The sequence below is a fragment of the Semicossyphus pulcher genome, unplaced genomic scaffold (genome assembly GCF_022749685.1).
Source record: "Semicossyphus pulcher isolate SPU_LCO1_2020_fin unplaced genomic scaffold, fSemPul1.0.p SCAF_18, whole genome shotgun sequence".
Classification (NCBI taxonomy): Eukaryota; Metazoa; Chordata; class Actinopteri; order Labriformes; family Labridae; genus Semicossyphus; species Semicossyphus pulcher.
The window spans coordinates 26319549-26346604 of NW_027211691.1; the positions used below are offsets into that span (position 1 = coordinate 26319549).

Sequence of the window (27056 nt, forward strand, 5' to 3'; positions counted from 1 at the left end):
AGAAAAAGCATCATGTGTCACATCATGTGACGGTTGTGTTCACATTGTACCACTCACACACACTCACACACACTCACACACACTCACGCACGCACGCACGCACACACGCACACACACACGCACACACACACACACGCACACACACGCACACACACACTCTCTCACTCACACACCGACCTGAAAGCATAAACCGCTCTATGCATTGAGGTCTCGCACCTTTTTCAGGGTCACATGTTCCCCCTTGTTTGGGCACCTTGCAAATTTACATATTCAGGATAGCCAACAGGCTTTGAGCACCCTCAGGGAAGCCCCTCCCATCTGCCATTGGTCCCGCCCCTTTCCCGACTGTATGGAAACCTTCGGCCGACGTCGGGTCACCTCGGATCCCCTCCCCCACCCCTCCAACCCCTGTGGACCTGGTTACCTGAGAAGTTTTATTCCCGAGCCAACCAAAATGCTGTGGTTGAGCGCCGTCAGCCAATCAAATCTCTGCATGCAAGACGTTTGCTTCCTGGTTCCTGAAAAGCAACCGCCTCAGACCTCTCTCCGTCTTCAACCTCCAGTCATGACAGTTGAACACAAGAAAGAGAGAAACCTTCAAAACAAACACTGTCCAGCCTGTCTTCGTTTTCCCGTCCTTCCTTCTGACCTCACTTCCTGTTTCCTGTCTGTTTGGATACAACCCGTTGGATCCGAAGGTTTGTCGTGTGTGAGTAGTAGCGCGTGGTCTCAGGAGGATAATCGCAAAGAAAAGGAGTCCGAGAGAAGGTAGAAAAACGAATGTTTGAAGGTTTGCTGTCGGTTGTGTTTTGTAACAGTCATCGCTTTCCTACAAGGGTTCTGCAGCATTGTAGTAAAAAAACATCCCACCGTAGGCTGATGGTAGGTGGTTGTAAAGTTGCCAGGTAGGTAGAAAAGTCCAGATTTGGAGGAGTAGAAGAAGACAGCAGATGAAAGAACGCACGAGGAAAATGGTAAAAAATAGCGAAAGTAATGAAAGTCATCGCTGAGGTACCTGGAGATAAAAGAGCATTCACTGAGTCGGGACCTGAATGCGTTTCAGTGTTAGGTGTGTGTGTGTGTGTGTGATGCCTGCTTGGTTTTCTCATAAAAACACACACTCGATTAAAAAAAAGACACGAATGACTCGAAACTGTGAAGAAAACTTGAGTAAACGAGGACGTGTGCTGGTAGAATCTGTCCGACAGGACGAGGAGAGAGTCGAAGTCCAGAGAGATCAAATAGCAGCTGCTTCCACGCCGTGTTTCTGCTTTAGGTTTGTAAAATCCACTGAGAAAAGATGGTGTGTGTGTGTGTGTGTGTGTGTGAGAGAATTCGGTCGTTTTCACAGGAAGTTGAACCGAACTTGAGGCGAATCTCTGGTGATGTCAGGCCTGCAAAAAAAGTCTGCTGTTTGTTCTTCTTCTCCTGCTCCTCATATGCTGGACTCTTTGGGCGGGAGGTCCACGTTGTTTACCATGTCCACAGGTGTCAGGGTGGAGACCAGCAGGGTGTGGTGGTCCGAGGTAGGCGGGGTGATGGTGGCGGTGAGCCGGCGGACCTGGGAGATCCTCTCCTCTACGCAGCCGGCCGACAATCGAGCCTCGGCATCGTGATCCCAGCACTCCTCCACCGTCTCACAGATCTGAGCCAGACCCTGCGGACGAGCAGCAGCAGCAGAGAACACAGGAAGATGTCAGAAATTCCACAATAAAAGCACCTCATTAGTTTTCAATTCTTTGTGTTCAGGACAGAAAGACGAAGGACGAAAAGAAGAGAAGGACTGCAGATCTTTTTCTACACATGACTACACAAAAACCTGTTATAATAATGATAATGATAAAAATAATGATAATGATAATGATAATGATAATATTAATAATGATGATAATGATAATGATAATGATGATAATAATGATAATGATAATGATGATGATAATGATGATAATATTAATAATGATAATGATAATATTAATAATGATGATAATAATGATAATGATGATGATAATGATGATAATATTAATAATGATAATGATGATATTAATAATGATGATAATGATAAAAATAATGATAATGATAATGATAATATTAATAATGATGATAATGATAATGATAATGATGATAATAATGATAATGATGATAATAATGATAATGATAATGATAATGATAATATTAATAATGATGATAATGATAATGATGATAATATTAATAATGATAATAATGATAATATTAATAATGATAATGATAATAATAATGATAATGATGATAATGATAATATTAATAATGATGATAATGATAATGATAATGATAATAATAATGATAATGATGATAATATTAATAATGATACTAATGATAATGATAATATTAATAATGATGATAATGATAATATTAATAATGATGATAATAATAATGATAATGATAATGATGATATAATGATGATAATATTAATAATGATAATGATGATGATAATGATGATAATATTAATAATGATAATAATGATCATGATAATATTAATAATGATGATAATGATAATGATAATAATAATGATAATAATAATGATAATGATAATATTAATAATGATGATAATGATAATGATAATAATAATGATAATGATAATATTAATAATGATGATAATGATAATGATAATAATAATGATAATAATAATGATAATATTAATAATGATGATAATGATAATGATAATAATAATGATAATGATATTAATAATGATGATAATAATGATAATGATAATGATGATGATAATGATGATGATAATGATGATAATATTAATAATGATAATAATGATAATATTAATAATGATGATAATGATAATATTAATAATGATAATAATGATAATATTAATAATGATGATAATGATAATATTAATAATGATAATAATGATAATATTAATAATGATGATAATGATAATATTAATAATGATAATAATGATAATGATAATAATGATAATGATAATGATAATGATAATAATAATAATGATAATAATAATGATAATGATAATTGAACTAAACTGAATGTTAGGCTTCAAAATAAGAGCACCAACATTTTGAGAGTTAATATCATATCCTGGTTTGTGATTGGTTGGTAAGGACGCCCTCCCATGTCACACGTCTTCACATTAAAAACAACCCGAGAACGTTAAGGAGGCATTTAATGACAAATCAAACCATGGATCTTTTCTGCCAAATATATTTTAAAAAACAAACTGAAACTTGGTTTCTGATTTACCCAAGTAGCAGAAAGGAAACTCCTCTGGCAGCTTTAGATATATATTACTACATACAATATGTTTTAAATATTTGCTGTGTGTGTGTGTGTGTGTGTGTGTGTGTGTGTGTGTGTGTGTGTGTGTGCACTCACGCTGTGTTTGAGCCAGAGGTCTTTGAAGGCCGGCCTCATCTTCTTGTGGACGACTACATCCTGCAGGTCCTCCAGTGACGGATGCTGACCGACTTCCTCCTCAAACGGCAGCATGTACTCATCCACCGGCCCTGTAACACACACACACACACATGTATTCCCTCAGTTAACATGTTCCTAATGAGTTTATGGTCTCAGTCTCTAGTTCCACCTCTTCTTCAACACAGCATGATGTTCGTTTAGTCACTGATGCTCCCATTGAGAGTCACACAGACCAGGAAGAGGGGAGGGGTTAGGGCGGGGCTACCTGTGAGTGACAGCTTGATACCACAACATGGATAGAGACGTAACAATAGTATCCACCCTCTCTTCCAAATATGGTCACGTCTGGCTCCAAAAATCAAGATGGCGACGGCCAAAACGCTGAACTGTAGTCAACAAACCAATGATTGTCGACACGGTTGCTACGGCAACGTATTATTCCTTTTACAGTTTTTATAGGGTTCGATACACTAACAAGTGTATTACATGCTGTGTGTGTGTGTGCGTGTGCTATGTGTGTGCGTGTGTGTGCGTGCGTGTGTGCGTGTGTTCATGTGTGTGCGTGCGTACCATCAGCAGACTTGCAGCGGGACACCAGCTCCCACAGGACCAGGCCCACAGCGTACATGTCGATGCGGAGGAAGGCGTCTCGCTGGAAGTTGATGGCTCCTTCTAAAACCTCTGGAGCCATGTAACGCCTGGTCCCTACCTGCAAACACACACACACACTTATATGAAGCAATGTTCTGTGTGTAACACACACTCTTCTCCTTCAGTCAGAGCAGCTCACCTGTCCATGCGTCTCTCCAGGTGGTTCCCCCGGCTCAAAGCGGACGGCGAGGCCGAAGTCCCCGATTACCGCCGTGAGGTCTGAACGCAGCATGATGTTCTTACTCTTGAAGTCCCTGATGGACACACAGAGTCGGACTTTCATCACGAAGCTGCTTTAGTTTGTTTTTATTTTAGTTAACTAAACTATACATCTGATCATGTGAACATTAAACTGTCTGCTGGCACTGCATCGTTCTTCCATGTCACTCTAAACAGCTCATGGCAGCCATTTATAATATACTGATACAATTCTGAAACTGGTGTGGGTATTGAAACAATTCTACTCCAACATTTTGTGTTTGACATGAAAGACAGCATGCTTCGTGAGCGTAGATGTTCCTGTAACGAGCCAACGGTGAGTTTTGTGTTGCAGGCAGACCTGTGAGCGATGGCTGGTTTGGGTCCCTCACCCTTCTGTCGGGGGATGTCTTCATGAAGGTAAGCCAGGCCGCACGCCATCGACTCGGCTATGTGACACAGCTCGGAGCAGCTGATGATGTTTCCCTTCAGGAAGTCTGACAGAGATCCCTGCAGAGACACGCACAGTTTGTACCGTCTTCATTCAAAACCACGGTAAATCAATCGAGCTGGTTCTGTCGGTAAACGAACCCAAAGAGTCTTTTACAGTTAATTTGTTTCCATCATGTAAATAGAAGCCGACTTTGTTTGTTGAGCTGAGGAGGACCTCAAGGCTCTGCTCTGGGGCCGCTACTTTTTTAATGCATATATGATATATAAAAATCACCTTTATGCTGACAGTGTTATATTCCTCTGCGCTACTTTTAACTCGATTCGATGAGCTCTGGCCGCTCTTAAAGTCCCTCCCTCCCCTTCCTCCCTCCCCTTCCTCCCTCCTCTTCCTCCCACCTCTTCCTCACCCTCTCATGGAACTCTGTGATGAGCCACAGTTCGGCCTCCAGGTGACTCCCTCGCTTCTCTGCTGCGATGTACCTCAGGATGTTTTCATGTCTCATGCCCGGTGTCACAAACATGTCTCTCTCGTTCTCCCACGAGTCCTTGTTCTGTCAGGAGGAGGACGAGGAGGAGGACGAAGAGGTGAAACGGTTTGTAACATTTAAAAACAACACAAAGCAGCGAGTGTTAGGAAAACATCTGCCTTTAAACCTGAATGGGGAAGATCTTGACGGCAACGTATTCGTTAATAATCTGGCCCTTCCACACGCAGCCGAAGCGCCCCCTGGCTTTCACCTCCAGCAACTGCAGAGGCTTGAGACCCAGCAGGGGGGAGGCCGGAGGAGGACCTGGATCCTGGAGGACAGAGGGGAGAGCCGGGTTTGATTCAGCAGGAACTGTAGACTGACCAACAGACATGATACAGAGACACTTTGACTCTGCAGCATTAAATAACTCGGACACTAAAATAAGAGTGTCTGCTTTTTGGGCGTTTCTTTGATCTCTGCCTTCCTCGTGAAATAGTGCGGCTGCTGTTGAAATGAAACCAACAGAAAAAGTTTGAAGGTTAAACTACGTCTAAAACATGACACGCACACACAAGCACACACTGATCTATCGAGACATCAGTCCACTGCAGTGAGGGGCTGCAGTGGGGCAGGAACAGTCCCTTAAGGAGGCAAGTCGACTCCTGAGAGTTTCTTTTAACACGTTTAAATTTAAAATACTGAATAGAAATAACAAATGCACGGTCACGAGAAAGTAAAGAGTTTGATTGTCTGACACTTATTGTGTGTTTGTTTACATACAAGGAACTTCTTTAGTTCATGCTGTGGGACGAATAAGTATAGTACAGCACGAGCATGAGAAAGAGTTGCAGAACAGGATGAAGAATAATGACCATGTTTTCATGTTCAGAAACAGAAACGAGCATTTGAAGGTGAAAGCACTGGTTCAGCAGCTCGGCTCGTTCCCTCTGAGAGCAGCTGCAGGACCACCAGCCCGCCACCAGAGGCCGCTGCTACATCATGATTGCACTGTGTATGAGCGACAAACAGAACGTGCATGTGGGGAGACCTTTGAATTATTTTGAATATTTGGACGTTAAACATGAAAACACAAAGCAGAGACGTTTCAGCCGCTTGTCACGTCTTAAAGGAGAAGTCAGAGGCTTTGGGCGAGGATGGATAAGGTGTGTGTGTGTGTGTGTGTGTGTGTGTGTGTGTGTGTGTATACCTCAGTGATGTCCACGTGACCGTACGGAGGTTTTCGGTGTCGGTACATCCATATGGCAGTGAGCAGAACCACGGACAGCATGGTGACGGGCAGCAGGCAGTAAACCATCACGTTTAACACGCCGACGCTGGGGGGCGGGGCTTTAATCACTGACAAACACAAACACAGAAAAGTATCACACATTCTTCATTAAAATGTAAACACACACTCACACACACACTCACACACACAGGTCCTCTGATATTAGACAAGAGATGACCAAACGTGTCAAACATAAACACACACTGGACACAGCTGTGTCCAATCAGAGGGCAGACTCACGTGGTCCGCTGACGTCAGGCAGGTGTGTGAACCTCTCGTTGCAGAAGTTTCCTTCACAGCAGCAGAAGAAGACCTGAGGACTCTCCTCTGTGGCCACACACTCCTGTCTGAGACACAGACAGAACAAGTCCATCATCCCAAACCTGTGAGAGCGCGCTGACGTGCAGCTGATTGAATTCGCCCAAAGAAACCAGCGGTCTCTGAGCTACGGCTCGGAAGATCGAGGCAGGAACAGTAAAACATGCGAGAAAACATTCAGCTCGCTGACGTTAACTAGTGAAGATGAGAAGGCAGCAAAACATCCTTCATCTTTTGGACAGACAGTAAACGGTAACATTGTATATGTTATTAAGAGTGGCCAACTGAATACTGTATAAGAGTTTCAGTCTGACTGTTTTCTCTCAGGTGACGTACATGCAGCACTGTTTCACGGCCCCCGCTGACGGCAGCCTGTAAGACGGTGAAAGGGGGAGCACTAACCTCGCACACAGCAGCCACACTGACCAGGCTGCCTGTGTATGCAGACATCGGCCGATTCCGATTATGTAAAAATAGCATTAATCGATCGACCCCTAGAGGTCACACATGCTGACTGAGCCGATGGCCCACTGATGAAACCCTTTGCATCTGCAGTATATAGTATTATTATGGGCTGGGTGTCTGTGGCGGCGCCCAGTTAGTGACGCGTTTTCCATCAGCCAGCAGTGGTTGGTCTGCCAGAGAGGGTAGGCGGAGCTAAGCGGCTGCTTTTCCGCTCTCTGCAAGTGTTGCGAGTAAACAGTAATCTACTATGGCTGAACAAACAAAGAAAAGATGGATGACTACAGATACAACTTCAACAAGAAGTGAAAATCCAAAGAAGAAGAAACAAACTCGACGCTCAGATGAAGCAAACAGTCTGAAAAGGAAAGCGACCGTCAGCCAGGAAAATCAGGAGTTACAACCGGAGCCGACCGTGGACGTCACACATGCAGCACTGTGTGGATATCTGGGAGGTGTGCTCCTGTGATTACTGTTTGTCACCACAGGTGTCGCCAAAGGGAACGACACTGAGATCTTCAAGATTATAACTTTAACATCTGAGGTAAACAAGATAGATTACAACTTACAACAAGCAAAACATGTAAAACTTTGTAAAAAGAGAGAGAGAGAGAGAGAGAGAGAGAGAGTGTGAGAGAGAAAGAGAGAAAGAAAGAGAGAGAGAGAAAGAAAGAGAGAGAGAGAGAGAGAGAGAGAGTGTGAGAGAGAAAGAAAGAGAGAGAGAGAGAGAGAGAGAGAGAGAGAGTGTGAGAGAGAAAGAAAGAGAGAGAGAGAGAGAGAGAGTGTGAGAGAGAAAGAAAGAGAGAGAGAGAGAGAGAGAAAGAAAGAGAGAGAGAGAAAGAAAGAGAGAGAGAGAGAGAGAGAGAGAGTGTGAGAGAGAAAGAAAGAGAGAGAGAGAGAGAGAGAGAGAGAGTGTGAGAGAGAAAGAAAGAGAGAGAGAGAGAGAGAGAGAGTGTGAGAGAGAAAGAAAGAGAGAGAGAGAGAGAGAGAAAGAAAGAGAGAGAGAGAGAGAGAGAGAGTGAGAGAGAAAGAAAGAGAGAGAGAGAGAGAGAGAAAGAAAGAGAGAGAGAGAGAGAGAGAGAGAGTGTGAGAGAGAAAGAAAGAGAGAGAGAGAGAGAGAAAGAAAGAGAGAGAGAGAGAGAGAGAGTGTGAGAGAGAAAGAAAGAGAGAGAGAGAGAGAGAGAGAGAGAGAGAGAGAGTGTGAGAGAGAAAGAGAGAAAGAAAGAGAGAGAGAGAGAGAGTGTGAGAGAGAAAGAAAGAGAGAGAGAGAGAGAGAGAAAGAAAGAGAGAGAGAGAGAGAGAGAGAGTGTGAGAGAGAAAGAAAGAGAGAGAGAGAGAGAGAGAGAGAGAGTGTGAGAGAGAAAGAAAGAGAGAGAGAGAGAGAGAGAGAGTGTGAGAGAGAAAGAAAGAGAGAGAGAGAGAGAGAGAGAGAGAGAGAGAGAGAGAAAGAAAGAGAGAGAGAGAGAGAGAGAGAGAGAGAGTGTGAGAGAGAGAGAGAGAGAAAGAAAGAGAGAGAGAGAGAGAGAGAGAGAGAGAGAGAGAAAGAAAGAGAGAGAGAGAGAGAGAGAGAGAGAGAGAAAGCTTTCTGATTGGATCCTGGCAGACGCTTCATCATCGGACACCAGAGGCTTCTTCACATCAGCACAGAAACTCATCTATCACGACAGCATGTGTAACACCTCCACCTCAGGCTGCGTTCAGAAGCATCTGACTTCCTCCATTAGACCAAAGTCCACTCTATTCTCATCGACTTTGTCCTTTCATCCACTGAACCTGCACTTTTAACACCTTTATCACTGCTCGTCTTATTTGTGTAGTTTTGTCCGTGGTCGCTCGCCTCCTAGCTCATCTCTTTCTCCATCTCACTCCCTCCCTCCTGCTCCTCCTCTCCTCCTTCCCATCATCATCTCCTCCTTTCATTTCTTCCAGGATGGGAACAAAGGGAGCGCACACTAATCCTGGACACTACAGAGCAAAGCCTTCTGGGAAACTGAGCCTTCCCCTCGTATGAACCCCAACTGTTCTGTCATGCCTCTGCAAGAACTACAAGTACCACCACCACCGCTGCTGCTGCTCCACCTCCCAGTTCCTGGTGTGGTGGCTGCAGCACTGCTCTCTTCTTCTGTACTTTGAGGACTACATGAAGTGTTCAGTGTACTCGTCCCCACACAGCTGCAGAGATCCCGTACGTTGAGCGATGCTCCACTCTGTCAGTCTTCGCTGTAGTCTAAATAGCCGATGGAGCCTAACAGCAGACCTGTCAATCAAACGGCGTCTGGGGAATGCTCAGTATTACTGCAGTAGTCTGGCAGCACTTGTACTTGACCCAAATAGCACTTTTTTTCCTAACGCCTCGGGGAGAAAGTGAAATTTGCAGCATATCAGTCGTATCAGGAGAGAAGCTGCGAGCACAAATGTGTTATAAAAGAGACGTTTCACGATTCCCTTCTCCTCTCGTCTCTCCTTTGCTTTGATCTTTTATGTGTGATTGTGGAGGAGAACATGAGAGGCTGCATCACGTGAAGAGCTGCTCTCCAGGTCGCCTGTGCTGTTGATCCATGGAGAAGAGTCGATTCCGCCGTCGTAATCACTGCAGCTTGTTCTGGATGTTAGCGCGAAATGTGTACATGCTAATGTGCTTGAGAAGAAGCTGAGAAACAGAAGACTGTCAGACAGCAGAAGGGAAGGTGCTGGAGGAGTTTAACCAGAGACAAAGGATCCTTTTAATGACCGCAGTAAATGTTTCTACTGTAATCTTTTTGTCCTGTTTTTGTTCTGGATGCTGCTCATGGAAATGTAGGAAATACATGTCAATCAAACGGAGAGATAAAATGTCCCTTCAAAGTAAGAGTCCTGTTTGAAACAAGTTTCAGATTCATGAAACATTTCTGAACCTTTACTTTTGAAAACACTTTCAACATAATCCAAAGTGCAACAGAAATAAAGACCTTGTTTACGTTCTGATTAAAGGTGCTGTGTGACGGCTTCCTGTTGGTGTGAATGTTAAAGGTTTCACACTCTGTTCAAACCGTGTTTGTGTCCTCTCTGCTGTCACTACACTGCTGCGTCACAGCCAACGCCGTCGCTGCCAAAACAGCCCCGAGCGTTTACACAACTCCCAGTCACAGCACCCGTCAGTCAAACTGGGGGGAGGGAGGAAGCAGGGGCGCCGAGGATGATGGGAAATGTGGGCCTGTATACAAAGATGGCCGACATGACAGCTCAACCCTCTGGCTGCAGTATAGCTCATAAAGCCCGCCTCCTCCATGTTAACAGATGGGACATGAGTCAAACTATAAAATCAAAATACACGTCAAATACATTTTTCTCCAACATGGTTTCTGTCATTATAGTTAGTTCTTATCCTGCTGATTTATGTCAGTGTTCATTTTTCTGACAAGTTGACTTTTAATTTGTTATTTGATGCTGTAAAAAGGGGGCGTGGCCTCATGATTGACAGCTCTGTGGACAAATAGGGCTCCTGCAGCGTTGTGTTCCCGAGCAGCAGAGTAGAGCACATGATAACAATGTTTCTGTGCTACACTGGAGCCTGATGCTGAACATTTACATGTTACAAGATAAACGTCAGCGACAGCTTCGCTGTGAGACTGAAGAGCAGACGTGGTGTTACAGGGGCATGCTGTGAACTCATGCTGTGGATTTTGATACACCAACCTGGCAACCCTGTGGTGGAGACCAAAAACAGAGCTAAACGAGAGATAATGTTGCTCTGATGCAGAAACAGTTCGACAACATAAGAACCTGACAGGTGATGTAACCCGGTGACGGTGTGTTCACTGCTCGTTTCACGTCAACTCAAAACATCTTTTATTGCATGTTCACAAGAAAATGATCTTTTCATTACACAACATTTCTGCGTCTATTTGTTCATGTGTTTCAAAACATTGCACCATGGTGTCTCGTGTCTGCGTAAACCTGTGCGTGTGCGTGTGTGTGTGTGTGTGTGTGTGTGTGTGTGTGTGTGCGTGTGTGTTATTACCGGTCGTAGCAGTTGAAGTCATCCAGCCAGCATCCCTTCTTCACCAGCTCGATGGAGCCTGAGTTGTTCCTCCAGGAGGCGTAGCAGTGCGAGCGTTTGTCCTTCTCGCCCTCGCAGCGCTCCACGCCGCTCTGGTTGGTCTTCTCGATCTCGTAGTTGACGTTGTAGTACAAACACTCGGCAGTGTCGGCCTCGCCCTCGCTCAGTCCTGCAGACAGACAGAAGCCGTCAGTGTGAAGGAGTGCCGTCTCTTTGTACACAAACCAGGAAGTTAACATAAGAGATGTTTGATGCCACTTCTTCCTTCCCTCCTCCCTCCATCCTCCCTCACTAAAGGAAAGGAGGAGGGCGAGCGAGCTACAGAGAGATAGAGAGAAGAAAGAGGAGGAGGTATTTTCAGGTAACTCGAGCTGCGAGATTTCACACACACACACACACACACACACACACACACACACACACACTGAGCAGCTACAGATCATCCGTCATCAAAGAGCTTCTGATGCAGGAAGTTATGGGTGCCAGATGTGACCTTTGACTTCTGAGGTCATACCGGAATGAGGTCATCACAGAAAAAGCAAAGCTGAAACACACACACACACACACACACACTGGACTTTGATGCAACCTCTGAGCTCTTTGTTGTAGTTAATATAAAGATGAAGTGAGTCAGTCCCCATAGAGCCCCATGTTAACCTTTACAGCAGAAATAAGCCACTGCTCCCTAACCCAAGAAGAAGCAGAAGAAGAAGGTAATAAAGTTGAGTACAGTTGGGTGAAGAGCAGGGAGACTTTGGCAGCGTTTACTGTGACAGATGTTACAGCCAGTCTGAGCATTAAGTGTTGCTAGGCAAACTGACACACACACACACACACACACACACACACACACACACACACACACACACACACACAGCAGCTGTGACAGCAGTACAGTAACAGCACAGCTGCAGTAAAACTACACGCTCAGTACAGTCACAGTAATAATACTACTTCCTGTTTGTGTGACCAGACACATTCTGTTACACAGAGTCTGAGCGGGGCGGGGGGGGGGGGGGGGGGGCGTTTACATTTAAAAAGGTTTCTGTTAGAGTTACTGTGTGATGCATGCTGGGAAATCACAGTGAGGTCATGATGCTTTCAATGTTTGCACCATAACGTCACTTTTCATTTAATCGGCAACTAAATGAAATAAACTGAATGAAATGAAAAGCTAGCTACAGTTAGACAACCGCTAACGTTAGCATTCAACCACTGCCTAGCCAGCAGCATGGTGGAGGATAAATAAGGACAGGTGTGATGAAACATGTCCCTACAGAGTCTCAGGAGCCATTTCCTGTCAGTGCTTAATGCAGAAGCGGTGAAATGATCACGATCCATCAGAATTCTAACTTTGACAAACTGCTAACCTGGAACAGAGCAGTACGACAACTGAGTCCCCCGCTCAGGGTTAACAACTTGGTGACTTTCTCGCTGAATCTGGCGACTTTCCAAATCTTCTTGGCGACTTTTTTTGTCAAAAGCGATGAGCGACAAATCTAGCGACTTTTTCTGGTGTTTTGGAGACTCTGACATGAACGCACGTGTCGTTCTGCAGTTACTGTCCTCAGCGAGCAGCAGGTGCTGCCGTGAGCCCCTCCCCCAGGCGGTCAGTCTCACAGTAGCCTCACGCAGCAGTCCCAGCTACAGTCAGAGCGGAGAGGAGACCCACACCACAAATGAATCACGCGTGCGCAAAGCCGCCGCTGATCCCGCCCCGGCTTACAGAGTGGGACGTAAATGTAAAAGAATCAAAAGAAGAAAGTTCATTTAGGGTGTCCTTTACTCACCTTCTGTCTCTCCCTCGACGTTATTCCTCTCTCCTACAGCGTCCATTACATTTACATGCAAATTGACAATTATGCAAATTAGGCGATGGCGTCATTTAGCGACTTCTAGCGACTTTCAGGACAGCCAATAGCTACTTTCCTTACTGAGGAGTTGGCAACACTGCCCCACCCTGGCGTCAGCAGGTAACCTGTCACCATGTGTGGTTGTTGACATCCTGCCTTCCTGCCTGTTGGTTTGTTCTTCTGAGGCGTTTAAAGGATGTCGTCTGTCTGCAGCAGAACTCGGCTCGTAATCTCGATCTACAGATTCCACATGAACATGTAGAGGTCATGAGCCCCGCTGGAGAGAAGTGACGCCACCAGAGACTCAGAGGAATGACCCTTTAATCAGACCTCTTCTCTCAAACACAGGAACCTGCGGCATGATGGGATATCTGCACAAACAGGAAGTAGTGCTGCCCCTGTTGTGTAGTAGTACCACCTGTACTGCAGTGGTTCTGTCCGTGCTGGCAGCACCTCGTCTGAACCCTCATCAGTATTCTGGAGGTCGACTCTGCTCACCATGGAGATGTGTGAGCTAATGGGCCAGGCAGCTGTCAGTGTGTGTGTGTGTGTGTGTGTGTGTGTGTGTGTGTGTGTGTGTGTGTGTGTGTGTGTGTGTGTGTGTCAGTTGACATTTAGTACAACTTCTTTTTCAATTAAAAAGTTGAGCAGCGAGTTACACAAAGTTCAACAACAAACGAACGAGCCGAGACCCCCCGGAGCTGAGTTTGCTGAGGGGTGAGCCATCTAACGTCCTCACCATCTCTGCTGAGAGCTGTTCATGCTAATCAGCGACCGGGAGGCGACAGGTAAACACAGCATAGCAAAATGGCAGCCGATGCAACACCATGGCGTGTGGGAGCATTTCAGCCTCAACGCTGCAGAGAAAAGGATCGCCTGCAGGGCGGGCAAATAACAGACATTAATTCATTGTGCATATCATTATCTGATCAGTTGATTAATCGGTTCAATAATTGACGATTTGTCGAGTGTCCTGAGAGCTTAAATCCCTGTTTTTCTGAATGGAGTCTGGTGTGTGTGCAGAGAGCGATGTAACGTCTGTGTGTGGTTAAAACAATCATCTTCCTCTGTAACAAAAAGGTCTATCTCTGTAGGGATCCTTTCTGTCATGTTGTCACACACTTAGAATAACAATCTGAGCCTGTCAGTGGAAACAAGAAGAACTTTTAGTGGACGACCTTTGACCCATCAAGGATTATGTTGCAGCCATTACAGCCTGTTTCACTGCTGCAGGATGAACACATCTACTGGAGACACTCACAACGAAGATTTCTCCTTTTGGTGAGTTCAGTGTTGAAATAATTGATAGACATGATGCAGAACAAAGAGGAGCAGGACTTTCTCATGGCCTTTGACAGCAGCATGAACGTTACTGAGCATTAATGTTGCGTTCACAGGTTGTGAGCCGTGACAGCTGCACGGCTGCTCAGAGCGAGTGTGAGAAAGAGAGAGAGTCGGACTCACAGACGCTCCGTCACATCGTCCAGCTGCAACGACCCAGACACATAATCACATCACACACATTTACATGTCTAAACTGCATGTGTGTGTGTGTGTGTGTGTGTGTGTGTGTGTGTGTGTGTGTGTGTGTGTGTGTTAGAGTGCGTGACCTCTGACCTCCTGGGTTTCCTTGATGATATGGATACAGACGTGTGTGAAATGCAAATCACTCAAAGTGTGTGTGAGCGACTTTATCATGCAAAAAGACCACATACCAATTATTTAGAGCCTTTGTGTGTTCCAGACATCAGGGTCAGGGGTCACACACACACACACACACACACACACACACACACACACACACACAGGCATCTGGCTGGCCAAGTGTGTGTGTGTGTGTGTGTGCATATGTTACTGAGATCATAGGGCAACATATGAGATGCAAAGCCATGGGAACCCATCACACACACACACACACACACACACACACACACACACACACACACACACACACACACACACACACACACACCCACACACACACACACACACACACACACACACACACCCACACACACACACACACTGTGACACAACTGTGAGGGACCAAACTGTTGAGCCTTTAAAATATACTTTAAAAAACCAGCCAACTGTTAGCGACAATGCTAATGCTAAAGTAACACAGATTCTGAATGCGTTTGGAGACCAGTAAGGAGACTGAACGTTTCTGTATAACATCGTCCGACCTGTTTGTGTTAGCTTTAGCGTGGCTAACACCAGAGACGCCAGCATGAGAAATGAAAGCTGCTCTTTTGTGTTCACACATTCTGTCTGATATTTCTGTGATGAGCTGAACCACACGGAAAACAAACTTCAGACACACTTCATCGTGGTGGCATGTCGTCATGAGGCTAGGCAGGAAGTGATGTCATGACTTCAGCTCGGGAATTCATCACCGAAGTTTTGAACTCAGTAGAAGAAGAAACGTCCTGCTTTGAGCGAGGTCTCTCTTCTCTTAACTTTTCCTCTGCTCCTCCTCTCGGCCGAGGCCTGGCTCGCATCCAGCTGGATCCCAAAACGGGCTTTCCCTCACACACACACACACACACACACACACACACACACACACACACACACACACACACACACACACACACACACACACACACACACACACACACACACACACACACACACACACACACACACACACACACACACAGCCTCTATTTATAGCCACTCACACGTCAGCCTCAACACTGCTGAACGATTCTGTGAAAATGATAAGAGCAGTGTGGGGGTGGGGGGGTACTAGAGCTCGTCATTAACCAGATCCTGCTCGCTTACTCTCGCTCCCTGCACACACACACACACACACACACACACACACACACACACACACACACACACACACACACACACACACACACACACACACACACACACACACACCAGCTTTAAGTGCCATCAATCACAGTGTGCTCGGCCATGACAGCGCACAGGGCTGCAGACAATAGAGTTGACCTTCCAGAGAGTGGGCCTCATGGCTGCAGAGAGTGAACAACAAAGAGAGAGAGCGTAACTCACCACATCTCTGCTGCTCGCTCGGCCTTCTTTACTGTTCATTCAAATATCAGCTCCCTCCACTTGAAGTGTTTTTAAACCTGGGCCTGGTTCTTACACACGTTGGGGTCTACATGACGATCAGGTGTTCCTACAGAGAGAGACCTTTTCCTTACAGAGGAAGAGGATTTTGTACAAACTCTCCCTTCATCATGCGGGTCTCCTCACAGACTTCCTGCGTATATTTCGGTTTGCTTTTTGCAGATTACTCGTCAAACCAGCAGCCTGTTCGCTTGTTCCCATGGGAACAGTCAACACATTCTGCACATATGCTCATAGTGGAGGAATCTGAATTCTGGCCGACATCTGTATGTTTGTAAACCTGAGAGCTGCAAACAGCTGCAGCCTGTGGATCTGTGAGCAGGCGTCAGACGAATGACAAGAGTCCAAACGTTTATAAGGAATTATGGTTTCATAGCTTTCTTCTGTTCACCACGAGAACTGAAGCCCCTGAAAGATCACAGCAACCCCTCAGACAAATCAGGAAATACATTGTTATCCTCAGGGTTACCCAGGACATTCTCCTGGTTCCCTGATAGGCAGCAGTAACCAAACAGCCCCCTGAGGAACAAACATCAAACATCTAAAATACCCCGAAACCTCCACCAATCACAGGAACCCGAATGAGCCCTGATTCAACTTCAAGACATAGTGGATCAAAGGACCTCCCCAACCTTCACCCGTTAACCCTTTCAATATGGTCCAGAATCTCATGAAGATTGCTTAGATTTTGGAGCAGCCCCTAAAACACTGTGACCCCCAGTGAGCCTTAGAATATCCTCACAAATCTCTGAAACACCCTAGAGGACGTTCCCCACGGAGGAGGTCCCACACGGAGACCTGAGAGACCCTGAAAGACTTCATGGAGTCTCTCAAAGACAGCTGGACCCGAGAAATCCCGATGTAGGCTTCAAGAAACATCATGCCACATCACCAGACGGCATCATGTAGCTCTGAACTTCCTGGGGGGGGACTAAAACACTGTGATGGACCCCCAGAGAGCGATGAAAGACCCTTAAACACCCTGGAACACGTTGAGGCCCTTTTCACACTGCGGCGCCGCCTCAGCACCGTAACGAAGCGCCGCCGTCATGCAGCCTTTGTTATTTTACATTTGACCGAGCAGCGTGCGATTTTACACGTTCTGGTGTTGCGGAAGCAAAACGTGTGCGAGGTGTAAACAAACAGCTCGTGCTTCACACACACACACACACACACACGGCGCTGTTCTGCCCCGCCGGCTCCGCTGTTTACACTGACGCCGTTTCGCCTCTGTTACTACCTCCAATGCCGGCTCAGAGGCGGAACGACTTCGCCCCACCATTCAGCCTCTGTGCGTTCTACATAGAAGACAGAACGTAACAGAGGCGTAATAATCCCGCCTTGAACGGGCCCTTAGTGTAGCCTGAGGGGCGCTTATATGAAGTCTTTTCAAAGACGGCTTGGAACCCATGAAGATCCACCCGAGAAACATCCCAATGCAGTCAAGGAATCATCGAAGAAGCACCGAGTAGCCCTGGAAATCCCTCAACCAAAACTTTGGGGGAACCCTTAAAACATTACGACGGACCCCAAAGAGCCATGAAACACCCTTAGAAATCCCAGGAGCCATTACCCCCCTGCCCCCTTTAGGGTCCACCTGCAACTCCTCGAGACTGATGGTGTCTCCCTGAAACTCCATCAGGAACCCTACGAGCATTTCAGCCCACACAGGAACCTTAATGTGCCCTCATGGTCGACCCCGCTCCCTAACTATTAGAGAAATGCTGCGTCTGACCGCAGCAGGCCTTAACAAGTCTACAGAAACCACATGTGACTGTCCACAAGTCAAAGTTTGCATGTGACTGTTCCCACTTTAAATACTGATAACCAGAGTCTTTCAGTCTGACGCAACCCAAACAAATCACAGCTGCAGGAGAGGAACCACCAGATAAGAGAGCCAGCGTCAGGGTGTGTGTTTTTGTTGTTGTTGTCCAGACAACATCTGCCCCCCCGAAGGCCAGACAGCACCCACACAAACTCCCAGACTGGGCCCCCCGTCCCCGGACAAATGGCAGCAGAGAAAGAGAGTCATTCCTCTAGACCTCGAGGGAGAGAAGGGCATAAGAGGGAACAAATGAGTGGAGGAGGAGGGGGGAGAGAGGGGGGAGAGAGGGGGAGGAGGGCAGTCTGGGCCCCTGGGAGCCGTCAGTTTGTCAATGAAAGAGAGCCCCCCCATCTGTCACAGCGAGGTACCAAACTTTACAGCCGAGCAAACACAATGCAGACCAACACTCGGCCATTTCCTGCTGTTAGTCTGTACCATGAGCGGGGAGGACGCTGCCGTGTGATTGGACCGTTTGAAAGGAGCTGGACACATCCCTGCAGAGTGTGTGTGTGTGTGTGTGTGTGTGTGTGTGTGTGTTGATAAAGTGTCCTGTCCTGCATTGTTATGAAGATAACACTTTATCTGTCTAGGTACCCACACACACACACACACACACACACACACACACACACACACACACACACACACACACACACTCGGAACCAGCTGGGTCCTGACTCGTTCAGCAGGTTCCAAGCTGTAATCGTGTGTGAACACACACCTGAACATTTCAGGGCCGCCTCCTCTCTGCCCCCTGACTGCGTCTCTGTGTCTGACAGATTGAGCTTCAAACATTAAGTAGAAGTGAGAGGAACTCAGCACGGGCTGCTTCATCACCCACCATCGATCAGTTTGTGATTATAAATCCGGTCCAAACTTCTGGTTCCGCTCCGCGCGTGGAGCAGGTCCAGGACGCCTGACTGCTGCGGCTCTGTGGTGTCATGTGAACCCGACGACACAAACAAAAGGATCCATCATTACAGGCTCTTATAGTCGAGCTGTACGACAGAGGACCGAACACACATTCAGACATGACGAGAGGCAGCTCTCTCTCTACAATCTAACGTAGCAGTTACAACAGACTTTAAGAGTCGTTCTCAGCTTCATCATGTGGTGATTAAACGTTCGACTGGTTTATGTTCTGAACAACAGCGTGACTGTTCATAGAGATTAATAACAAGATGATCTCATCACCGTGGATCGCGTTCCGCCTGCTTCTGCTCTCCACACCGACTGTTCTTCCTGCAGCCTGCTGATGATTGGTCAATACTGCTCGGACTACAAACGTACTACAAACAGGAACCAGAACACTTCCTGTTCTAAAAATCTAATTCTGAGATGGATATTTCAATATAACCTTCAGAGAACAGTAACCAGCGTCATCAGGGTAATGAGACCACGACCTGCTCCGTGTCTGGTTCTCCCTCTCATCACCTCGTTACGCACAGAATCCTGCTTCCACTTTGTTTGGACTTGACTCTTTCTACAGATCTGCTTGGCCTCTTAAAAACCCACTGAAGGTATTTTCAGTGCGATGCTCCGGCTGTCGTCTCGTAGTAATAAAGTCATCAAATCGCTGATCAAGTGAGAGGCTTGTCCGGTGCCTGGAAGCAGCTCTGCTTCCTTTGTGCTGCTCTGACTGCTGCGAGCCAGAATAAACACAAGATCACCAGCTCTCTGCTAATGACTCTGTGTGTTTCTCTGTGTGTGTTTTGCATGTTTGCCAAAGTGTGTGTGTGTGTGTGTGTGTGTGTGTGTGTGTGTGTGTGTGTGTGTGTGTGTGTGTGTGTGTGTGTGTGTGTGTGTGTGGGTGTGTGTGTGTGTGTGAGTCTTGCAGAGTTATGATGACAGTCCTGGCCATAAAATGAGCTTTATACTCATTGGCAGGCTGCTCTCAGCTCAGCAGGCCTAATTTATGAAACGTCTCTGTAACATTCAAACTGCTCCGAGACGTTCGACATGTGACTGCCAGCAAAAAATACTTTATTACATCACCACCAATAATCAGTAATAAAACATTTTTAACAAAAGCACATGTTCATTAGAGAAATAAAAGTGATTAAGTACAAACTCTTCTCTCTCCGCCTTCCTCTGTATCTCTCTATCGCCTCGCCCCTCCTTCCCTCCCTCTCTTTTACGACCCCTCCGTCTCCCCCTCTCTGCTGGTTAAGCTGCAGTGACAGCTCGCCTCCTCCCGCTGCAGGTATGTGTAGCTTCAGTGTGAACGCTGGCCAAGCTGAAGCGTCACATTCTGAACACAGGAACCGCATACCACCTGATCCACCACGACCCGAGTCCTGAAAGCACAAGGGCCCCGGCACTGTTCCCTGAGGAACTCCTTCAAAGAGTGAGTGAGACTCTTGAAGGAGAACTGTAGTTTTAGTATCAAAATGTGTCAAATGTAGAGTCAGACTTAAAACCATGTTGACCCATCCTCTGGTCTGAATTGTTTTAAACAGAATTACAGCAGTTCCTGTTCAAAGGTTCCACCTGCTGATGTTCTAGAGAGCAGAGAACATTCCATAACTTTGGCTTTGACAAATATTCTGTGTAAATTATGTTTATTTCTTTCATGGTAAGTTATCAGTAATAAAACGCAAGTCAGTGTTCAGATGCTTCCCAGCCTGCGACAAAATAAAGAGGCAGCAGGCGGGTTCACCACGTCCTGATCCAGTCCTGAATGGTGACCATTGTAAATATCCCACTGATAAGACGCTAAACACCATACACCATATTGAGTCTTCTGCTGATATTTTCCATACCGATATATTAGGATGTTTTTTCCACCTCATTGCAGAGCACATCATCAAGTGTCCCCTGTAGTGGAGATGATATCATGTCCACTCTTATTGTAGTGGCCAATAAACTGCCATAGCGCTGACACCTCGCGCCCTTCTTCATGTCGTAGCATCACGTTGGGCTTTGTTAACGACTCATCGAGCAGCAAACATCAGAAGACAAATGAGGATCTGCTGATGCTGATAATATCGTGCATCTCTACTCAATACCAAAAATGTTATGGAGGCACTGTGTTCAGTGAACGGCCATCAGCTGGTGTCGTCTGGTGTGCGTGTGCGTGTGTGCGTGTGTGCGTGTGTGCGTGTGTGCATGTGCGTAGGCGTGTGCGTGTGTTACAATAAAAACAGGGGCTCCTCCTCAGCCACCAGTATTGATCGCTGAGAAAGCAGGTCAGGGGAGCTCCGGCCATATATTAGAGAGAGCAATGAGTGTAATGAAACGTGGACACTGCAGCTCGGCTACTGTAAACACACGTCTGAGCTGCACCAGAGGAAACATGCAACAGATACCGACTAACATTTAGAGCTCACGCTGGTCTTAAAGGAGCCAGACGAGTGTCAGAGAGAGAGTCACAGCTTCTGAGAGGCTTTATCAACAAACTGTGTGCAGAGTAAAATAACAGGAAGAAGTGAGGGCTCTTTCACCACACAGGTATGTCATGTTGCAAAAAGCAGCTGCAGTTTTTATCAAACAAACAGGAAGTCCTCGTTCATTCTCACTGAACTGTGCTCCTCATTCCCTTCACCTGTGTGACAGCAGCAGTCCTCACTCAACGTATAAGCAGACAGACGACACGTGAAGAGAAACAAAGCACGAGCAGCTTCAAACAGCTCACACGTGGTCTTGAATGGGAGGGGCCTGTACCTGCAGCCTGTAGGTGAGCGGCTGTATTGCTTGTATGTTGTTGTTATGGGATGTTGAAATGCTGTTATAATGTCAGACGGCTGTTTGCAGGTTTCACGTCATGTAAACGAAGGTCATCTGACAAAGTGTTAGAGTCAACTGCTTCCCACAAAACTACCACAAGGCGCCAACTGTCAGTCACCTTTCAGCCACTTCCTTTCTAACATTACCATCTGATCAGCAGTCAGGAACTTTCTCCAGGCACCACGGAGAACATGAAGACTCTGACCCCCCAAAAGGTCCCTGCTCTGGGGGTAGCACTGATCGAAAGCACGGGGACATTGGGGTGTGCTATAGTATCTGCACTTGCTCTTTCACAGTGTACTTCTGCCCCCTCAGGACACTCTGCCCCCGGCAGGATGTAGTCCCCGCCTCATCACTCTTCCAGGGCTTGGCATCCTCGCGATCCTCCGCGGGCAAAAAGACGCTCCTCTCTGCAGACTGTCTGTGCTGTGAAATGACATTTTCAGCCTGAGGTTCGGCCTCCTCCAATGACTGATCACCTCTTTTACGAGCTCTTCTCCGCCCTAACAATCAGTCAGACTCACAGAAATGTTTGTCACACTACAGTGGTGAGAAACAGCACAAAGTGCTTCTGCACCATCACCACCAGAGCCTGACAGGTGTAGTGTTTCCATTCCTGCTCCACAGAGGGAAACCCCTTTAGATATGAGGGACTCCTCCATCTCTCCTTCAACACAACCTGCTACACAAACTTTAGCTTTTAGCTCTAACTGTAAAACCAAGCGGGAACCTCAGGCCTGTCAAATGAGGGTTAGCGCTAATGTGGCTAACGGACAGCGTTGTGAGGAGAAAAAAACAGGCACTGGCCCTTTAAATCCTGCCTGTAGCAATGGACACCCCCTCCCCCATCACCCCCCGCCAGCGTTCAGGCACTGCAGGGAGACGTAGTGCGAGGGCAGCTATCAGCCTCAGCGGTCCACAACCACAACAGGAAGAGTTCAGAGATGCTCTAATTTTAGATGGACGTCAAACACACCCAACAGGAGGAGAGGAGCTCCTTCTGCTTCCCCTCCAGGAGCTGGTAGCGCTTCATGCTCTGACAGTTTATCAAACTCACATCGTTACTTCAGTGGCTGCTCCTTTCAGACACAAAAAGTCGACACATTTATAAATAAAGTTCTGTGAGTCTGAACCAATGTAGTCGCACAAACACCACCTGAAGATCTACGTCGTGTGTGACAGCGTGCTGCGAGTCTGAGCTCTCTGAGCTGGGATCCAAAGAGTTCCTGGAGCTGATCTGTGTGGGAACCTGCAGGTTAAAGCTGCAGCAGAGCTCAGCCTGACTGTAACTCATACGCAGATCACTCACCATCTATCCATGAAAACACTCCGAACTGTACTGCTGCACGGCTGCAACCGAGAACAGACTTCCTGCTGATTTTCAAAGTAAAGTTACCTGACTGTTGATCAGTTCTCACTCTGACCATCAGAACGTTACTCTGGAACACATGGACGACTGAACAGAGCAGAAATATATGAACATTTAGATTTACTGCATTATGTCCAACACACACATCTTTACTAAACCTAAGCAAAGTATTCATTTAGCTTCAGTTAGTAAGAGCGTCGCGGTTTGCTTATGTAGCTTGGGTTAGTAAAGATCAGAGGTCTGCTGGTGAAACAGCTTTGTGTGCTCGGCTCCGTCCTGCAGAACCACACCAACCCTGAGACCTCGTGTTCTGATACCCCTTTTCCACCAACGCTAACCTGGTTCTAGTTCAGGGCCGGTGCTCGAGCTGGTTCGGAGCTGGTTCAACTTGCAAACCAACTTGGAACCAGTTTGTTTTTCCACCCGCTGGAGCCCGTGGAAGAGCCACGTCATGACGTCACTCTGTACGTGACCGCTTCTCCCAGCAGCAACTTTCCCTCACATTAACAATGACGGACCACAGGCTGTGTTTGCCGTTGTTGCTCCTATTTCTGAAATCACATTAGATCCCAAAGACAACCTGTCCCACACATCTGTGCTACTCGTCGTGCTTTCCATGGACGGTGACTTCTTATGAGAAGAAAGGTAATGATCCACCCATTTCTATTCTTAATAAGACATAAGATGTTGTTAGCCTCTCTGCTCGCCCGCTAGCTCGATTTAGCTTGTTATTTAGCATCGATTAAACTGGTGTCTGTTAAACAAATCAGTAACCTCTTACTAAGTTTTCCAGGGAGCGTACACGATGCCAGAGTTCTGAAACACTCTCATCTGGATGCCCTCAGTGACGGGGAGTCGCTGGGGCAAAACAAAGTGACCATAGCTGTCTGTGAGCGAACATTACCCAAATATAACTACAGGGCTTAACGTAACATTTCCGCATTTATATCCATAACATTCCTTGTTTTGTGTCGCTGAATGTAGAAGAACGGACACTCTCGTTTGGTTTGTCTCTTTGGTCACGGCAGCCCCGCCCCTCGCCCCTGACGTAGGCGCTTTGCGGTTCTAGACCAGCAAAGAGTTGGGGCCGCTCTGGAACCTGTTTTCAGTCGAAACATAAAAAACGGGTTCGTAATTCATCACCGGCCCTGAACCGGACCTGAAACTGCCATGGTGGAAAAGGGGTATTAGAGAGTCCTGTTAGCTAAAAGCTAAAAGCTAACAGGCTAAAGAAACAATCAGATTCAATGACTTGAATTTATATCTCAACAGAAACACAGGAAGTACGATTAAAGAGACTATCTGACAGTTTTTTTAACAAGCTAAGGTCTAAACAAGTCTGGACTGAACACGCGCACACACACACACACGCACACACACACATACACTCACACTCACATTAGACCTGCTTACACTGCAGCACACACACTCGTAGCGGCTCGGCCTGCACACACTACAAGGTATGAAGACAACAAAGCATCACTCACTCAAGGATAGTGCTAACATAACTGCGTGCCAGAGGGAGCCACATAACACCTCAAGAGATCTCATGTGATCTTGCGTGATCTCGTATGATGCAGGCATAAACACGCGGAGTGACTCGGCCCTGCCTTCGGGATGCTCTGCAGACAGAACAAACGAGGTCACCACAGGTCGTCTTTCCTTCAGAGAGTTTGTTTCTGTCATCAGTAGCATGCTAGCTAACGTTAGCCTCAGAAGCTTAGACTGATGTGTGGGATATTTGCGTAACAGCTGTAACTGTATAAACATAATGTTTGGAAGATACAAGAAGCTTGTGGACATACAAAAGGACGTGGAGACTACAACTCCCAGGGTGCATCTCACCCACAAACAGCTACTGACAGAGCTGCACCTGTACAGTAATCTGCTGTCTGTGCTGGACTCAGCTGACACTTCCAACACGACCACAGACGACACGCGAGGAAGAACATCTACATGGAGGTATTAGGAAAATGAGTGACAGCGCCACCTAGTGAGGCTGTTACAGAACTGCAGTCTCTAGTATTGATTAGAAATCCCACATCAGTTCAGTGTCCATGTTCAATTTATCAGCAGATTGCTGTGCTGCTTTTTCTGCTGTCCTCGGTGTGTGTGTGTGTGTGTGTGTGTGTGTGTGTGTGTGTGTGTATTGATCGAGAGGTAAAGCTGTGAGCAGGAGAAGAGAACCGTTTTTCCACATCAGCCGATAAACATTCCCTTTGTTCCGACCGTACAAACCTGCTGCTGCAGCTCTTCAGGGCTCACACACACACACACACACACACACACACACACACACACACAGGGCTGCAGCTTGTGTGTGTGTGTAGGATTCTGTCATCCTAACAGCAGTCAGCACAAACAAACTAAAAATGAACACGTGGCTGCAGGAACGTTACTGAAACACTCAAATATTGTTCGACACTCTGAATGAAAAACACAAACTAGAATCTCACATGCTCGATTCTTAGTTCAGTATCAAAGCTGCAGTGTGGAGCAGGAGAATGTCACTCTGACTTAACCCTTTACACTCTGCAGTGCTACACTGCTGGTTTGGATTACTGCCATGTCATGTGACGCCATGCCTGTGATGTCATGCTTTAGAGTCTCTGAAATGTTTGTTTTCTTTACAATCAGAGCTACAATATAATATTCTACTGTTACTGTGCGCTGAACAAACATTGTGCTGGATCCCATCTAACCGTCTGACACACAAAAATCACACAACAACAATGAACACACCACAACAGATCACAGCTCCTCCTGTGTCCTGAGAGCTTAAATCAGTGTTTTTCTGAATGGAGTCTGGTGTGTGTGCAGAGAGCGATGTAACGTCTGTGTGTGGTTAAAACAATCATCTTCCTCTGCAACAAAAAGGTCTATCTCTGTAGGGATCCTTTCTGTCATGTTGTCACACACTTAGAAGAACAATCTGAGCCCGTCAGTGGAAACAACAAGAACTTTTAGGGGACGACCTTTGACCGGACACATTTCCCCTGCAGGGACTGAAAACATGGACCAGCATTAATGTCCGTCAGTTTGACCTCTGAATGTGATCGACGTTAAATAAGATGATAAATCGACATTCAAACATTCAAACCGACCTGACGTTCATTCATACCTTCATGTGAACGTGATCGCGTCCGTGTTTATGTTGAAACAATCAAATATGGCGGCAAGATAAAGACACCTGTGCAGCCTCACTGAATATGACAGTTATAATATGGGATGGTTCTGGTATCGCATGTGTGCTTGTGTAGTATTTTTCCAGCACGCACGCGCAAATGCCTTCTCTTCACTACTACGAGGCCACATGACCGAGCTCCGCGAGCCGCTTCATTCATCCACCCGCCGTGTGGTCGTAGTAAAAGGCGCGTGGACGATACCGAGGCGCAGGGCATAAAAAATAAACATAAATCTGTCCGGTTATCGGTGATTTCTGAGGCTCGCGCTCTCCGCCACCGCTCTGCTGATCGAGTATTGATCCGCCTGCATGCCTGAGCAGACAATGGAGCAGCAGCCTGCAACCACACTCACACACACACACACACACACACACACACGGCTGCAGCCAAGCCCCCCGACATGCAGCCAAACACAACTGACAGTAAATGCAAAAGCAGGCTGCACTGAAGTGACTCCCGCGGACAGAACACACAGACACGTCCTCTTACTGCACGAGCGTCCTCAGCCGGTCGGTTACACACAGTCAGACCTGCATTCACATTTTCCTTCGTGAGGTGCAAAATGAGGACACAGGCACATGCACTATCCTCAGTCCACCTTGAATCTGCAGCCACAGCAGCAGCTCGAGCGAGCACAGACACAACATGCACGGCCACCCTCCACAGAACGAGCCCGTGTGCGGCTCTAATGACGCGG

The 27056-nt window shown here is 46.5% G+C and overlaps 1 protein-coding gene across 1 annotated transcript; it reads right to left on the reverse strand.

Moving 5' to 3' along the window:
• Positions 1-420: 420 nt before the first annotated feature.
• Positions 421-15381, reverse strand: acvr2ba (activin A receptor type 2Ba). Its single transcript, XM_069667582.1, has 13 exons — positions 15365-15381; positions 11589-11614; positions 11534-11553; positions 11258-11454; positions 6718-6824; positions 6397-6545; positions 5374-5517; positions 5127-5270; positions 4628-4776; positions 4208-4322; positions 3988-4126; positions 3376-3506; positions 421-1657 (listed from the first exon to the last, which is right to left on the reverse strand). The coding sequence occupies exons 1-13, from the start codon at positions 15379-15381 to the stop codon at positions 1436-1438; spliced, it is 1560 nt and encodes a 519-aa protein (XP_069523683.1). The 3' UTR covers positions 421-1435.
• Between the last annotated feature and the right edge of the window lie 11675 nt (positions 15382-27056).